The sequence below is a fragment of the Squalius cephalus genome, assembly GCF_949319135.1.
Source record: "Squalius cephalus genome assembly, chromosome: 1".
NCBI lineage: Eukaryota > Metazoa > Chordata > Actinopteri > Cypriniformes > Leuciscidae > Squalius > Squalius cephalus.
The window spans coordinates 22,245,435-22,262,622 of record NC_137122.1 but is presented as its reverse complement, the minus strand read 5'-3'; the positions used below and the strand labels follow the sequence as shown (position 1 = coordinate 22,262,622).

General features: G+C 35.7%; 1 protein-coding gene across 4 annotated transcripts; it reads left to right on the top strand.

The window, feature by feature from the left end:
* The first annotated feature begins 1,499 nt into the window (after window positions 1–1,499).
* Window positions 1,500–16,884, top strand: LOC307157256 (uncharacterized protein). 4 transcript variants are annotated; one of them, XM_079869126.1, is made up of 8 exons: window positions 1,571–1,610; window positions 4,592–4,738; window positions 12,100–12,232; window positions 12,367–12,415; window positions 12,492–12,605; window positions 13,326–13,469; window positions 16,147–16,254; window positions 16,466–16,881. In XM_079869126.1, the coding sequence occupies exons 4-8, from the start codon at window positions 12,367–12,369 to the stop codon at window positions 16,651–16,653; spliced, it is 603 nt and encodes a 200-aa protein (XP_079725252.1). In that variant the 5' UTR covers window positions 1,571–1,610; window positions 4,592–4,738; window positions 12,100–12,232; the 3' UTR covers window positions 16,654–16,881. The 4 variants fall into 4 exon arrangements, with proteins under 4 accessions (XP_079725250.1, XP_079725251.1, XP_079725249.1 ...); XM_079869124.1 differs by lacking the exon at window positions 4,592–4,738 and having other exon boundaries at window positions 1,500–1,610; XM_079869125.1 differs by lacking the exon at window positions 4,592–4,738 and having other exon boundaries at window positions 1,527–1,610; window positions 12,322–12,415.
* The last annotated feature ends 304 nt before the right edge of the window (window positions 16,885–17,188 follow it).

The following is a 17,188-nucleotide window of genomic DNA, read 5'->3' as shown; positions in this document are numbered from 1 at the left end:
CCAGCACTACTTGCTCCTTTATCACATTTAACCCACATTATATCTTGCTGTATTAGATCCACAAGTACTGCAACAATAAGTTAGAAGATTTTAACAAACATGAGCATACTATTTTAATCTTTCATGACACACACATATATCAAAAATCAGTGTATGAATCTCAGCAATGGTGACAATCAACAAAATATTCAGATAATTGGATCAACTCTGAACATCACAAAAAAGCTACTAAATGTCACTACAAAACAACAGCAAAATATAAAAGGAAATATTTTAGGGTTAAACAAAATAATAGGACAATTCAGCTGTTTTGGAGTTTTGTACAATTTGGGAGTTTTGTACTATGCTGGTACCCAGCATGCATTGCAGCATGGCACTTTTGATTGTCATCATTGTTGAGATTCATACGCTGATTGTTGATGTCTGTGTGTCACCATTACACTACATACTAGATTATTGTGCTCATTGTTGTCAAATTTGGATTGCTTCAATACTGCCAGATTAATATATCACAAATATATTAACAGATACATTTTTTTTTTTTTTTTAGATTTTGTTCGATTTAAATGGCATCAGTAAATCAGGTTGCTTGTTTATAATTATAATTCCATAAACAGGTAACTATCATCACCTGATTTCATTTCACTTTAGCCTCTACACTGTCACAGCAGCCAAAATAAACAAAAGATATATTAAGAATTAAGAGCCCAACTAATGGAAACACTAATCACTCTTATGGTGACTTCAAATGAAACACATTAGAGTTAAACCTCTGTTAATTCTCAATAAAATCTTCTGTAGACGTCTGACAGAAATAAAGTCAGTCTGGTTAGTAATAAGTGAAGCTGGTAATGCTGTTTGTGGAGTTGTTTAATCCTCCTCTGCTGAGATCTTCACAGATTTAATGTCTTCTTTTCTCTTCAGTTGATTTCATCTAAGGCTGTGTCTGAAGTCAGTTGTAGTTCTTGTGTTTCTCTTTTCTTCAGTGATTCTGCTTATTATCATCAGGTGTCTTCAATGCTCAATCATCACTCAATTAATAACTTAATTATCTCATTAACTCTAACACTGTTTCAGTGTTACTTTTAACACCCTGCTGGTGGTTCCCATATAAACACCGACCGGTGTTAAATTTAACACCAGGGATTTTACTGAAAAAGAGTATTAGTTCAATTACTTACCGTTCTGTCAGTTTTCAATTGCTTATAACTTAATATGTTTATACTTATATTTATATATTTGGATTTAATTGAATTATTTCCTGTTTGGCCCTTGATAATGTAAAATCTGCAAGCCTTCCCCTAGCATACATTATTGAAGAGGGAGAGTTTATGAGTATTTATCCATTTCCACAAGGCTCAGCAGATCTCCCTGTTGGAAACCACCACACAGCCCCAGTTGATATGAGCCCCTCCCAGACCCTCTATAATGCAGGCTTCAATAATATCATGTGATTTACTAGAAAAGGAGACATCTGACATCACCTACCAAAGCATTCTGATTGGCTGAGGAACATATATGTACACAGTGCGAGTGAAGATAAATAGCAAAAGACAAAGACTTTTATAGTGCTCAGCTTGCTGTTTGGAATCCAGATTCCCTCAGGACAGGTTTGACTTTTTTTTTCTTCATTTATTCATTTAGCAGATGCTTTTATCAAAACCCAACTAAACATGTTTGGTTTCTAGAACATTCTGAGAATGTTAGACTAATTTTGTCAGAACATTCCAAGAACAGAGCTAGAGATTATTTTTCGTTAAGTAAAAGACAGTTTGTGGTTTGAAATTGAGATTTGTATGGCTATAAATTTGCAGTGCACTGCATAGACATACACATATTATAGCAATTCATTATTCATGATTTGTGAACTCAGGTGAGACTGTCCTCCGGTCCGAAATCACTAATGCCACTGACTTTGAAGTTACATTAGGCATATTTACACAGACTGTTTAATGGTTTTATTTGAATGTTTAACTGTTTTGTATCCAAACACCACAGCAGAACTGCTGATTTTCTGAGCTTTATAGGCTAGTGGTGTTTCTATACTGAATGAATCGCCGTATTTGAATTGAACTAATCAGCTGAGTGAATGATTAAACAGTTAGGCTACTTGCTGCCACCTATACTGGCTGTTTTAGTTTCATTATTTAAAAGAATACTTACATTGTTTCATTTACAGCTTTTGTACCCTTGGCATATGGGTACATATTTGTACCCTTGTGATTTGTACCTTAAGAGACCAGTCTTGTACCTGTGGTGACAATTGTGTACCTTTATTTAACAGTACAAAAATGGACCCTTCAAAAAGGGTACAAAATTGGCTTTGACAGGGTACAATCGTTGACTATATATATATATATATATATATATATATATATATATATATATATATATATATATATATATATAATTACACACATGCTGAATTAAAATCAGAATTTATGTAATCCTTTTCATTTTCACATTTTCCAACATTTCATTTTTAACACAATTGCTGCGTTCGAGACCGCATACTCAATGAGTAGGTACTTAATTTCAATAAGTACTTACTTAACGAGCGCTAAAAGAGCAAAATCCCCAGAGTTAAATTAACTCTGCTCAGAGAACATTTGGTCCCTCTCTACAGAGAGTTAAAATAACTCTGAATCAGAGTTAAAGTTAATGAGATACTTAAGTGATTAATTAAGTGATGATTGGGCATTAATGATGAACACCTGCTGTCAACAAGCAGAATCACTGAATGAAAGACATTCAATAAGAACAGAGAAAAAGAGAAACACAAGAACTACAACTGACGTCAGCCACAGTCTTAGATGAAATCAACTGAAGATAAAAAACATTAAATCTGTGAAGATCTCAGCAGAGGAGGATTAAACAACTCCACAAACAGCATTACCAGCTTCACTTATTACTAACCAGACTGACTTTATTTCTGTCAGACGTCTACAGTTCTGTTTGAGAATTAACAGAGGTTTAGATGTTGATGATTTATTGTTTCATTTTAAGTCACCATGATGGAGATCAGTGACTGCTTTAGTTGGGCTCTTGACCCTTGACTCTCTGACATAAGTTTTTCTCTGCCTGCTGTAACTCTGTGTTTATAAGACATGTTGATTATGGCTAGGAAATCAGAGAGAAAGTGAATCATGTGATGTTGATTGTGTACCAGTGATGGCAATCACCATGTTTGATTCACTGAGCTCTTATCTTTTATTATATGTGTTATTAATTTTACATTATTAATTGTAGTAGCCCTATGATTCTACAGCATCAGGGGCGTGTCTAGAAGGGGGGCACGGGGTGGCACCGGCCCCCCCTGGAATATGATTGGCCCCCCCTGGTGCCCCCCTAACATCATTGGGCTAGATTTACTGTCAACATGACAATGTCCAACGCCATTGGATCAGAGCGCTGTCAATCACTGCTTGATTTGCGATTTGCAAAGCAGAATCTCTGGTCTGCGTTTTTTAAACAGGAGTCAGGAGAGAGACACCTCGATACGTCACTGTTTATGGTATACACACTCAATTACAGTATATATATTGTAAATTTCGTTGACGAAAAATGTTCGTCATTATTTTCGTCAACGACATTTTTTCACAGACTAACACGTTCGATAACTATATAAAAAACAGTTTTAAATGACGACAACTATGAATTATGAACAACGAATAAAAAATAGACGAAAATGTTAGGGAGGGACGAGAGATCCAGTCAGAACTGATTTGCGTTTGTGGTAGATGCGCACATTTGAATTGTAACGTGCTGATCTACCCAGCGGCACACGAGTTGGAATGCGCTTGCTGCATGTCTCACAAATCGTTCAAAAATGTAAACGTCTGGGAGAAAGAGAAGGGCAGACATATGGACAGATCTGAATAAGAGTGACGACGCGAAAGAGAGCTTTATTCGGTATGTTTTTCTGTGCGAACACACACACACACACACACACACACACACGCGCGACCCGAAGAGTGCAGCCCTGCGCGCTGCGCGCAATGGACTGAATTGAACTCTCTTTCGCGTCTGAATGGACAAATACACACAACATGTTGTCTAAATGTCCGTTTTTGAGAGTATTCACGTAAAACACAGTCGGTTATGTCTTTACAGAACGTACAGTTGTGAGAATATCGGATGTGCATTAGCAGTGCAATTGGATCTGCACACTCGGTCTTAAAGTGACAGTGCGTAATAAACCTAATGCCTTCTGTACACTTAATATTGTTCAAACAACAAAATAAAAAGAGAAAAGCATTCACTGCTCTTTAATAATAGCTTTAATAAAATTTAATTCATACAAATAAATATATCTGCTTGAAAGAATAAACAATGATGTATGCAAGTAAAGACTGCATAATAATTTATTGAAAAATAAAAAGACTGTTCTACTTTAGAAGTTTTTCCAGTTGAATTTTCTGATTTCCCATGGGCCCCCCCTTACTGGTTCTTGGTCCCCCCTGTGCCCCCCCCCCATTTATAAAATCCTGGAATCGCCCCTGTACAGCATGTGATCCATCATTACTGTGATAATCCGAAGAATTTTTAAAACATTGTGTACAATAATGGTTTGAACTGCTGTATCTTTCAGACACACACAGACATCAAGAATCAGCGTAATGAATCTCAACAATGGTGATGATAAAAGTGCAGTGCACTTGATGGAGCCTCCAATCAAAACTCATCAGTATCTCCCAGCATGCATTGCAGCAGGAATACATTATGCTGAATTGCCTTAGTATTTTCTTTTATTATTATATCTGCTTTTATTATTGAAGTTGTTTTTGTTGCAGCTTTTTAGTAGCTTGTTTTGTGATGTTCAGAGTTTTATTTGATTATTGTGTTGATTTTCACCGTTGTTGAGATTCATACGCTGATTCTTGATGTCTGTGTTGGTTTACATCAAGCAGTAGTTCAAAACCTTTTATCTACACCATGCATTTTAGAGTTCTTCAGATTATCTGTTGCTCACTTACAGAGATATTATACTCAATAATATGAAATATTTATTTTAATATTATAATTAATATTATCACTTTGTTTATAAAGTGAGAAATAAGACTCTTTATGTGAATCAGGCCATTACATGACGATTATCTCATCATTAACCTGCCATCATCACCTGGTCACATTTTCTCTCTGATTTTCATGCCATAATGTTTGTGTTATATAACCACACAGTTAAGGCAGTCAGAGTAAATCTAAAGTTAAAAAGTCAAGGGTCAAGAGCCCAACTAAAGCAATCACTCATCTCCATAATGGTAACTTCAAACTTAATTATTTTCAATAAAACATCGTCTAAACCTCTGGTAATTCTCAATAATTAGATTACAGGAAACCAGAGCTGGCAGGTTTTTATTTTTTATATAAAAGTTCAGTTCAATGTTCAATGCCATAAAACCTAAAATATTACTACCGTATTTTTTACGGTAAAGCACTTGCAAGCTGCTAGTTTTTTACCGTAAACTTTAGTTCAGTGCCGTAAAAGCAAAAAAAAATTCTACTGTATTTTTTACGGTAAAATACTGGCAACCACAGCTGCCAGTTTTTTACCGTAAACTTTAGTTCAATGCCGTAAAACATAAATATTTATACCGTATTTTGTACGATAAAGTACTGGCAACCAGGTATGGTAAATGCAACGGTAATTTTTTTTTTTACAGTGTACTTCCAAAATCCGTACATTTAACAGATTATTAATGTAAAATTACATGAAATGTCCCGTGAGAGCTATTACAGTTTTTCACTGTATATAGTAAGGGTACATACCGTTAAGGAATTAACATTTTTTTTCTGTTGCTTTTTACAGTTTTTTACTGTTAAAATTACGAACATTTTTTACAGTGTTGTTTTGGCAGGGGTAGGGCGATATATATCGTGAGATTGTTATGCGCATCTCGTCAGTAAAGCCGGTTCCTTGATTAGTAGTAAATCACCATCACCTGCTTTCAGATGGAGCGGCATTTAGGGCTGAGGAGATAATTAAGTGATTAATTTAGTGATGATTGAGCATTATTGAAGACACCTGATGTTAACAAGCAAAATCACTGAAGAAGAAAAGCACAAATTGTAAGTTACCATAAAGGTGATGGGTGTTTGCTTTAGTTGGGCTCTAGACCATTATATGTTTACTTTAATATTTACTGTTGTTTGTCTGCTGTTATTGATTTATAACAGTTAAATGAACAAAGTAAAATGTTATCTTATAGTGTTGGTTGACATAATCATGCTGTGATCTGAAAAAGGAAACTTATTGAGATAGTTTGGTTTAACTTGTTAGCCACAGTTTAGTGATTCTTCAGCCTATGATTATCAGTATTTTACTTATAATTCTAAATATTTTAATAAAAATTGTTCTGATCAAAAGACATTCAGATAAATTTCTTTAAAACACAGACATCAATAATCACCCATGTGAATCTCAACAATGGTGACAATAATAAAGCATGTTGCAGTGGCTACCACCAATCACAACTCATTAATGGCTCCCATCATGCATTGCGTTATGAATAAATTATGATCTGAATTGTCTATATAATTTACTTTTCCTAATTGAATATTCTGCTCCTCACCATTGTTGAGATGCATAGACTGAATATTGACATCTGAGTGTGCCTAAAAGAATGATTTTTTTTTTTAAACAACTTTTAAGAAATCCTTTATATTATATCAGAAATTCTGGGCATTTATGCAGATTCACTAACCAACAACATAAATCGAAGTCAGAAAGAAGGATTTTAATGAGTTCAGTGATCAAGTTCAAATGATGATTGTCATTACATAACCAACACCATCAGATCACTTTTTTCTTTGTTCAACTGGTGAATATAATTCAGAAACTCTAAAGTTAATAATGTATGGGTCTAGAGTCCAACTAAAGCAAACACTATTCTCCATAACGGTAACTTACAATTCGAGATTTTATCCTTCAGTGATTCTGCTTGTTAACATCAGGTGTCTTCAATAATGTTCAATCATCACTAAATTAATCACTTAATTATCTCATTAACTTAAACACTCTTGAGTGTGGACTCATACACTCCCATGAGTGTTAATTTAACACTGGAGTTTTTGCTGTGTACAAAGAGCCGTAGTTAACTGACAAGCTGAGCCATATCGCATTAATTATCGCTGGCGATACGTCCGCTATATTAATGCGATATGGCTCAGCTTGTCAGTTAACTACGGTTCTTTGTAGTAAATGCCGCTCCATCTGAAAGCAGGTGATGGCGATTTACTACTAATCAATTAACCGGCTTTACTGACGAGATGCGCATAACAATCTCACGATATATATATTTCGGCTCTGATTCGGGAGTATAGATAAAAGCCCGCCCGCACTTACAATTGATTGGTTGGGTCCTTACGTGCGCTTCGTGAGGCACACTAGCACACACACGCAAGGTCTCTCGCTCCCTCTCTCTACACGTTCTTCCCCCAGTAGACGTAGAATCCACGGCTAGATCAATGAGAAGTCCTATTACAACGACCATCATTTGAAGTGTCACACAGTTCTGAAATTATCGTACATTATAGGATTTTTTCCATTATTGATCGTACATCGCACAGAGGTCAAAATTATTGTACAAATACGATTATTATCATACATCTGGCAACACTGATAATCATTTAAAACACAGACATCAATAATCAGCCTGTGAATCTCAACAATGGTGACAATAATAAAGCATGTTGCAGTGGCTGCCACCAATCACAACTCATTAATGGCTCCCATCATGCATTGTGGTATGAATAAATTATGATCTGAATTGTCTATGTAATTTACTTTTCCTAATTGAATATTCTGCAACTCACCATTGTTGAGATGCATAGACTGAATCTTGACATCTGTGTGTGCCTAAAAGAATGATCTTTTTTTTAAACAACTTTTAAGAAATCCTTTATATTATATAAAAAATTCTGGCCATTTATTCAGATTCTCAGTTATGCTGTAACCAACAACATAAATCGAAGTCAGAAAGAAGGATTTTAATGAGTTCAGTGATCAAGTTCAAATGATGATTGTCATAATATAACCAACACCATCAGATCACTATTTATTATTTGTTCAACTGGCAGGTTTAACTTAGATACAACCGCCAAACAAAACCTAAAGTATACATAAAAGGGTCAGAGCCCAACTAAAGCAAACACCCATCACAATAATGGTAACTTACAATTTGCGATTTTCTCCTTCAGCGATTCTACTTGTTAACATCAGGTGTCTTCAATAATGCTCAATCATCACTAAATTAATCACTTAGTTATCTCATTAACTTCAACACTCTTGAGTGTGGACTCATACACTCCCAGGAGTGTTAATTTAACACTGGAGTTTTTGCTGTGTACAAAGTGCCGTAGTTAACTGACAAGCTGAGCCATATCGCATTAATTATCGCTGGCGATACGTCCGCGTAGGGCTGGGCGATATATCGTGCGATATTGTTATGCGCATCTCGTCAGTAAAGCCGGTTCTTTGATTAGTAGTAAATCACCATCACCTGCTTTCAGATGGAGCGGCATTTACTACAAAGAGCCGTAATTAACTGACAAGCTGAGCCATATCGCATTAATATCGCGGACGTATCGCCAGCGATATTTAATGCGATATGGATCAGCTTGTCAGTTAACTACGGCTCTTTGTACACGGCAAAAACTCCTGTCAAATTAACACTCCTGGAAGTGTATGAGTCCACACTCAAGAGTGTTTAAGTTAATGAGATAATTAAGTGATTAATTTAGTGATGATTGAGCATTATTGAAGACACCTGATGTTAACAAGCAGAATCACAGAAGGAGAAAATCACAAATTGTAAGTTACCATTATTGTGATGGGTATTTGCTTTAGTTGGGCTCTAGACCATTATACATTTACTTTAGACCTTGTTTGTCTGCTGTATCTGAGTTATAACTGCCAGATGAGCAAAGAAAAAAAAGTGATCTGATGGTGTTGGTTATATTATGATAATCATCATTTGATCTTGATCACTGAACTCATTAAGATCCTTCTTTCTGACTTCATGTATGTTGTTGGTTAAAGCATAACTGTGAATCTGCATAAATGCCCAGAATTTTTGATATAATATAAAGGATTTCTTAAAAGTTGTTTAAAAAAAAAATCTTTCTTTTAGGCACACACAGACGTCAAGATTCAGTCTATGCATCTCAACAATGGTGACGAGCAGAATATTCAATTAGGAAAAGTAAATTACATAGACCATTCAGATCATAATTTATTCATACCGCAATGCATGATGGGAGCCATTAATGAGTTGTGATTGGTGGCAGCCACTGCAACATGCTTTATTATTGTCACCATTGTTGAGATTCACAGGCTGATTATTGATGTTTGTTCTTCTGAAAAAATTCATTTGAAAGTCTTTTGACCAGAACACTGTTTATTAAATATTTTGAATTATAAATAAAATACTGATAATCATAGGCTGAAGAATCACAAAACTGCTGATAACAAGTTAAACCAAACTATCTCAATAAGTTTCATTTTTCAGATCACAGTATGATTATGTCAAAACACAACCAACACTATCAGATAACACTTTACTTTGTTCATTTAACTGTTATAAATCAATAACAGCAGTCAAACAACAGTAAAAATTAAAGTAAACACGTAATGGTCAAGACCCCACCTAAAGCAAACACCCATCACCTTAATGGTAACTTACAATTTGAGATTTCCTCCTTCAGTGATTCTGCTTGCTAACATCAGGTGTCTTCAATAATGCTCAATAATCACTTAATTAATCTCTTAATTATCTCATTAACTTTAACACTCTTGAGTGTGGACTCATATACACTCACAGCCCCAGGAGTGTTAATTTAACACCGCTCCATCTGAAAGCAGGTGATGGTGATTTACTACTAATCAAGGAACCGGCTTTACTGATGAGATGCGCATAACAATATCGCGCGATATATCGCCCAGCCCTACGTCCGCGATATTAATGCGATATGGCTCAGCTTGTCAGTTAACTACGGCTCTTTGTAGTCAATGCCGCTCCATCTGAAAGCAGGTGATGGCGATTTACTACTAATCAAGGAACCGGCTTTACTGACGAGATGCGCATAACAATATCGCGATTTAAATCGCCCAGCCCTAGTAGAAAGTATAATAATTGCTGCAAAAAGTAATGAAGTAAAAGTCAAAAGTATGCACTGTTGATTCTACTTAAGTAAAGTACAGATACGTGAAAAATGTACTCAAGTAAAGTAACAAAGTATTTGTACTTTGTTACATTCCACCACTGCTGATAGGTCAGGGATGGGCAACTTCGGTCCTGGAGTGCCACTGTCCTACAGAGTTTAGCTTCAACCCTAATCAAACACACCTGAACAAGCTAATCAAGGTCCCCAGGATTACTAGAAAATTACAGGCAGGTGATTTTTTCAGGGTTGGAGCTAAACTCTGTAGGACAGTGGCCCTCCAGGACCGAAGTTGCCCATCCCTGTGATAGGTGATGAAGTGGAGATATTCAAAATCAATGGACTCCCTACTGATTACAGCAGCCAGTCTATCCCTGGCCCTTCTTAATAGCTGCCACCTAATTGATTCCTGCAAGAGGGAAAATAGAAAAAAAAATAATAATAATAAAAAAAAAAATATATATATATATATATATATATGTATATATATATATATCAACAAGGAGATGAAGTGCAGATAGGCTACAGATAATTCAATGTTTGGGTAAAGAGGGCCTCATACCTGAACTCTAGAAAGGTGTTGCACAGTATTGGTTTCATGTGCATCAGACTGAAAGGGATTATACATGTAAGGACACCTCAAAAAAATATTGTGTGCATGGCAACAGCACTGAAATAAATTTTGCAATGACTTACCGGAGGTTGTGTGCAGTCACTGCGGGAATTTTCCATGCTGGAAATAAAAAGCAGCAAGAATGCACATTACAATGACAGTAACTTTTTATTTTATGTAAACATGTAAATTTCCTCTATTTATGGGTACCATTTAGTCCCAGATCTGCCATTTTGTGGACCCACAGGCAGGGCCGGAGTGGGGCCACTTTTCAGCCCGGGAGTTTCAGGCCAAGACCGGCCCACTTTTTCCATGGTGGAATTCCAAATTAGCACTTTTTCCAAATTGGATAAATGAAGCAACAGTTCAGCTCTTACTATTGTGTAGTTTGTATTAATACCATGGTTCAACAAATAATGTAAAGGTTAAATAATAATTCACTTAGACTTTATAAGAAGCAATTGCGACTTTATTTCACACAATTCTGACTTTATATCTTGCAATTCTGACTTTATAACATGCAATTGCGACTTTATAACACGCTTTTGCGACTTTATTTCACGCAATTCGGATTTTATATCTCGCAATTCTGACTTTATAACACGCAAGTGCGAGTGCGACTTTATTTCACGCAATTCTGACTTTATATCTCTCAATTCTGAAAAATAAAGTCAGAATTGCGAGATGTAAACTCGCAATTGTGAGATAAAAAGTCGCAATTATCTTTTAAAATGTTTTATTCTGTGGCGGAAACAAGCTTCCATACCTCCTGGCCTCTTCCTCCCATCCATCCTCCCTGATGCGTACCGTTACGGTAGGGCCGGCCCAGCTATCGGTAGGCGCCGGCGGTGCCGCGGTAGCCTACCTGAGAAAACGTTTTGGAAAAGACGGGCTGGACCCAACCAACTCTATAGGAGGGGAGGGGAGAACTCCCTCACATGGTACAATCCATGCAGAAGCTGCGCGCTGCTGTGTCAGAATGCGGAACGTGTGTAGCCTAATGTAACTAACGTGACAAATGTGGAAAAAAAAAAATTCCTCGACCGGCCCAAAAGTAAAGCGGCCCACCGGGAATTCTCCCGATTCTCCCGATTACCCACCCCGGGCCTGCCCACAGGTGTTTCTAATTAACTGATTTCATTGTCTTTGAAGTCTATGAAATAGAGCCAATCAGACAAATGAAACAGCAGTGTGTGGGTATTCAAAATGATGGGACTACATGAAAAATAAACCCATGAATTGAAGTCATGTAAAGATCTTTTGAACTCTAAAGTGTTTGCCATTAACGTTGGTTATAATTATAATGTGTTTCCCACAACTTTTAGAGACAATGATGGATGGACCGGCTGACGTGACCTGCCTGACCTAACGCGATGCTTAATATCTTGAGGATCAAGTCAGAAAATGTGAAAGTGATTGTGTTGCTCATTGTGACTTTAGCACAAACTCAGTGCAGAAGTGAGTAAACTGACGGTTGAGGTGAATGTGTGGAGGAGGCGGAGCATTACTGACACTGACAGTCAATGACAGAAAACATACTTTTACAGCAAGGGTGATTGAACTTCATCTGTTCATTTGTCTTCCATCACAAGATGCATCTCCACGTGTCCATTGCTCTTCTCTTCATTCATCTCACTGAAGGTACAGAAAACATATTATATTGAAGATATTCGGGATGTAAATGGTCAATGAATGTTTATTTTCATTGTCATTTCAGGATTCTCTCAAGACTATTCTGAATATTATGAACTAGAATTAACATGTAACAAAACTTTGAAATGTAACGATGAAGAGAGCAGGTGTGCAAGTTCAAGAAGAGTAGAATATATAGGTAAGTCAAGAGTGCACATTTACTTTTTAAGACCTTGAAAATATTTCAAAAATGATTGAACATCTTATATAAAATAATTTTAGAGGTATAATAATATTATATCAATGGTACAAATATTTTAAGTCACACACACACACACACACATATATATATATATATATATATATATATATATATATATATATATATATATATATATATATATAACATATATAAACACATATTGCTCTGAAATAATTCCAAAAAAATACTTTCTGTATTTCATCCTACACTGTAAAAAATTTCTAACCCTCCCAAATCAAAAATTTCAAGTGACCGATAGCATCTAAATTTTTCAATTGGCCCAAGTGAAATTCTGTAAATTATAAAATTAAATGTACAGATTTTCACTTGGGCCAATTGAAATTTACAGAATTTCACTTGGGCCAATTGAAAAATTTAGATGTTATCGGTCACTTGAAATTTTTGATTTGGGAGGGTTAGAAATTTTTTACAGTGTATGGTCACCAAATGAACTGTTTTTGTATGGAACTTGGATTTGTAAAAATCTTATGAAAAATGTCTGGGTTTGTGATGAATGTCGTTCAATACAAATACAATACACTTTAAATAATTAAATTAACTATCAAATTAGTGTTGTGTCATAACTGACCTCCATGTATTTTATGCAGTTTAACCCAAACTGTTACTTCATTCTTTCTTTTCCTGTTTTGTATTTAGCTGGTGTAAAGCATGAAACTATTAAAGAAGAGTGTGTTAGAGCAAGTGAATGTAACAGCTGGTCTATTACTGCATCACCCAAAAGAATTGAATATTCAGTCCAGTGCTGTGACACCGACATGTGCAATGACAGCCCTGCCCCAGGTATGCTTCTTTATTTAACCATGACCTAAGTGTACCTATATATACAGCTAGTTCTGGTTCTGGTTCTTGAATCTGATTGGCTGAGAACCCTTTCCATCCAACATATATATTCTACTCATATCACACGGGAACCAGTTTGTATCACTTCACGAGTATCTACTGGATCTACACAGGCAGCATTTCTCACAGTGAGTGACAATTGTGGAGGAGCAATTACACATTTTACAAATCTTATTGTGTCACGCGGATGTAGTTTTGAGAGGTTTTCTTTGTTTGTTTTGTTGAGTGTAGTGGTTGAAACATAGATAGTGTCTATTGTATAGAAGTTTTCTGAGATGTGAGCTCCAGGCCGTCAGCAGTCGTTCAGCGCTCACGTTCCTGCAGAGAAAAGCTTCATCTCGGCCAATCCTTCAGGAATTTACCTCTGGCTCTGATGTGTTAAACATCCCAGTCAACACTATGATCTCACAGTGATGTCACCATGTGGTCACAACGTCTGCAATCTGAGTTCACAGTGTTCTAAAAGTGTAACCTCACAGCGCTCTCACTGTGTGCTCAAACTATGACCACAATATGAGCTCATCCCAGCTAGAAATGTTATTGTTCTATGAATGTTTTGAGAGCATTATGTTATGTTCTTGTAATATTTTCTGTAGCTAATTTGATTTTTGTAACCAGAATGTTCTCCTAAAAGGTAGGATAACACTCTCTATAAACATTTCAAACATGTTTAGTGATGACATTGATAGAACATTATCCCCCCTAACATTCTTAGACAGTTATAGCGGGAAGTTTCGATGTTTAGAAATTATGTTTAAGAGGTTTACATGTTGAAGTTTGTTTGAAGAGTTTGGTCACCATTGTAGAGGTCAGTGTTTGCTGTAGTTGGGCTCTTTGGTCTTAGGGCTGGGCGCTTTAAATCGCGATATTGTTATGCGCATCTCGTCAGTAAAGCCGGTTCCTTGATTAGTAGTAAATCACCATCACCTGCTTTCAGATGGAGCGGCATTGACTACAAAGAGCCGTAGTTAACTGACAAGCTGAGCCATATCGCACTAATATCGCGGACGTATCGCCAGCGATAATTAATGCGATATGGCTCAGCTTGTCAGTTAACTACGGCTCTTTGTACACAGCAAAAACTCCAGTGTTAAATTAACACTCCTGGGAGTGTATATGAGTCCACACTCAAGAGTGTTGAAGTTAATGAGATAATTAAGTGATTAATTTTGTGATGATTGAACATTATTGAAGTCACCTGATGTTAACAAGCAGAATCACTGAAGGAGAAAATCTCAAATTGTAAGTTACCGTTATGACGATCAATGGTTGCTTTAGTTGGGCTCTAGGCCCATATATTATTAACTTTAGATTTTGTTTGGCTGTTGTTTCTGAATTATAATCACCAGTTGAACAAAGAATAAAGTGATCTGATGATGTTGATTATGTTATGACAATCATCATTTGAACTTGATCACTGAACTCATTAAAATCCTTCTTTCTGACTTCGATTTATGTTGTTGGTTAGTGAATCTGCATAAATGCCCAGAATTTTTTTATATAATATAAAGGATTTCTTAAAACTTGTTAAAAAAAAAAATCATTCTTTTAGGCACACACAGATGTCAAGATTCAGTCTATGCATCTCAACAATGGTGAGGAGCAGAATATTCAATTAGGAAAAGTAATTTATTCATACCGCAATGCATGATGGGAGCCATTAATGAGTTGTGATTGGTGGCAGCCACTGCAACATGCTTTATTATTGTCACCATTGTTGAGATTCACAGGCTTATTATTGATGTCTGTGTTTTAAATGAATTTATTTGAATGTCTTTTGATCAGAACAATGTTTATTAAATATTTTGAATTATAAGTAAAGTATTGATAATCATAGGCTGCTCTCACTAAACTACTGCTAAGTTAAACCAAACTATCTCAATAAGTTTCCTTTTTCAGATCATAGCATGTTTATGTCAAAACATAACCAACACTATAACATAACATTTTACTTTGTTCATTTAACTGCTATAAATCAATAACAGCAGACAAACAACAGTAAATATTAAAGTAAACATATAATGGTCTAGAGCCCAACTAAAGCAAACACCCATCACCTTAATGGTAACTTACAATTTGTGATTTTCTTCTTCAGTGATTCTGCTTGTTAACATCAGGTGTCTTCAATAATGCTCAATCATCACTAAATTAATCACTTAATTATCTCCTCAGCCCTAAATGCCGCTTCATCTGAAAGCAGGTGATGGTGATTTACTACTAATCAAGGAACCGGCTTTACTGACGAGATGCGCATAACAATATCGCGATTTAAATCGCCCAGCCCTAGTGTCCATAATATGAGCACACAGTGAGTGCACAGTGCGGTTACACTTTTAACTCACTGTGAACTCACATTGTGGTCATATGGAGAGATCACTGTGAGATAAACGTGTTGGGTGGGATGAGATGCAGTTCAGTTTGGGTGTATCTAACAGGCGATCTTTGGTCTTATGAATCTATTATTTGCTCAAGAAATTAATATTTTTCAACTAGAACGCTGCCTTTGTATTTTCAGAAAGTTAACTTTCTATTGTAATGCTCATTTATGATCTACAGCTGAGGAATTGTTGTTTGATTCCAGTGTTTCACAGAAATGAAAATGTTCTTTCTTTCACAGACTTGAACTCTCAACCCAATGGGAAGAAATGTTACTCTTGTAACTGGGAGGGCTGCTCACAGACAGTGGGTTGTATGGGGAATGAGAATCACTGCTTTACTGAAAATAGTAAGAATTAAGTGATGGATGAAGAAAATTAAATGGTTATTTTATCCTGTATTGCCATCAAAAGTGATTTATTTCTATATATTGGATACTTTACTTCACTTTATACAATAATTCCAGACATGACAAGACCAGTTTAAATGTGTTGCTACGACACTTCAGTTTGCTTTCGGTTGTGATTTAACTCCTTTTTTTTTTTTTTTTTTTTAAACAGATCATTTTCCACACTCATCAGTGATGAAAGGATGTGCATCTGAATTTGCATGCGAGTCGTCAGGGATGTTTGGACCCAGTGCTAAAGTCACATGTTGTGAGGGGAATCTGTGTAACGCTGTAGAGAGAGTCTCTCAGAGCTTCTTGTTTCTCTGCTGTTCTCTGATATTTTACTTCCTCCTGAACTGATTTCAGATTCTACAGAAAGACCGCAGCCACATTACCACGCTTTACACTTAACCGTGGAAATACACTGAACATAGTTTTGTTTATAAAAGTTTAAGTTTTCTCAGAGTGCTGAAAATACTTAAATTCAACGGGTTTAAAAAAAAAAAAAATTTTATAAGTGTTGCACTAAAATTGTTAGCCTACTGATCTGATAATAAAATGTACAGAAAATAAAGTATTTTGAAATTGAAGCATTTTATTGGCCTCAGTCTTTTGGAACCCAGTGTGTTTTTAAATGCTAAACAAATACAACAAATTATTGCATTCATGTATTTAGACAACAACGAACATGTATAATATCCTATATAATTATAAAAAAAATAAAAAAAAAAATAAAATAAAAAAAATGAACTATGCATGTCCAGACAGAGCCTCAGAGTTTAAATCAACATTAACAAATTATATATTTTTTGAAATATAAGCACAGACATTTTACAAGAAACATAATGTATATTTACTCAGTGTTACACACACACACACACACACACATACACAT

Coding starts and splice junctions, on each gene's coding strand:
- LOC307157256 (XM_079869123.1), top strand. CDS start 12,367: ATGCATCTCCACGTGTCCATTGCTCTTCTCTTCATTCATCTCACTGAA. Junction 13,470..16,146: donor CAATGACAGCCCTGCCCCAG/GTATGCTTCTTT, acceptor TTTCTTTCACAG/ACTTGAACTCTCAACCCAAT. Junction 16,255..16,465: donor TCACTGCTTTACTGAAAATA/GTAAGAATTAAG, acceptor TTTTTTAAACAG/ATCATTTTCCACACTCATCA.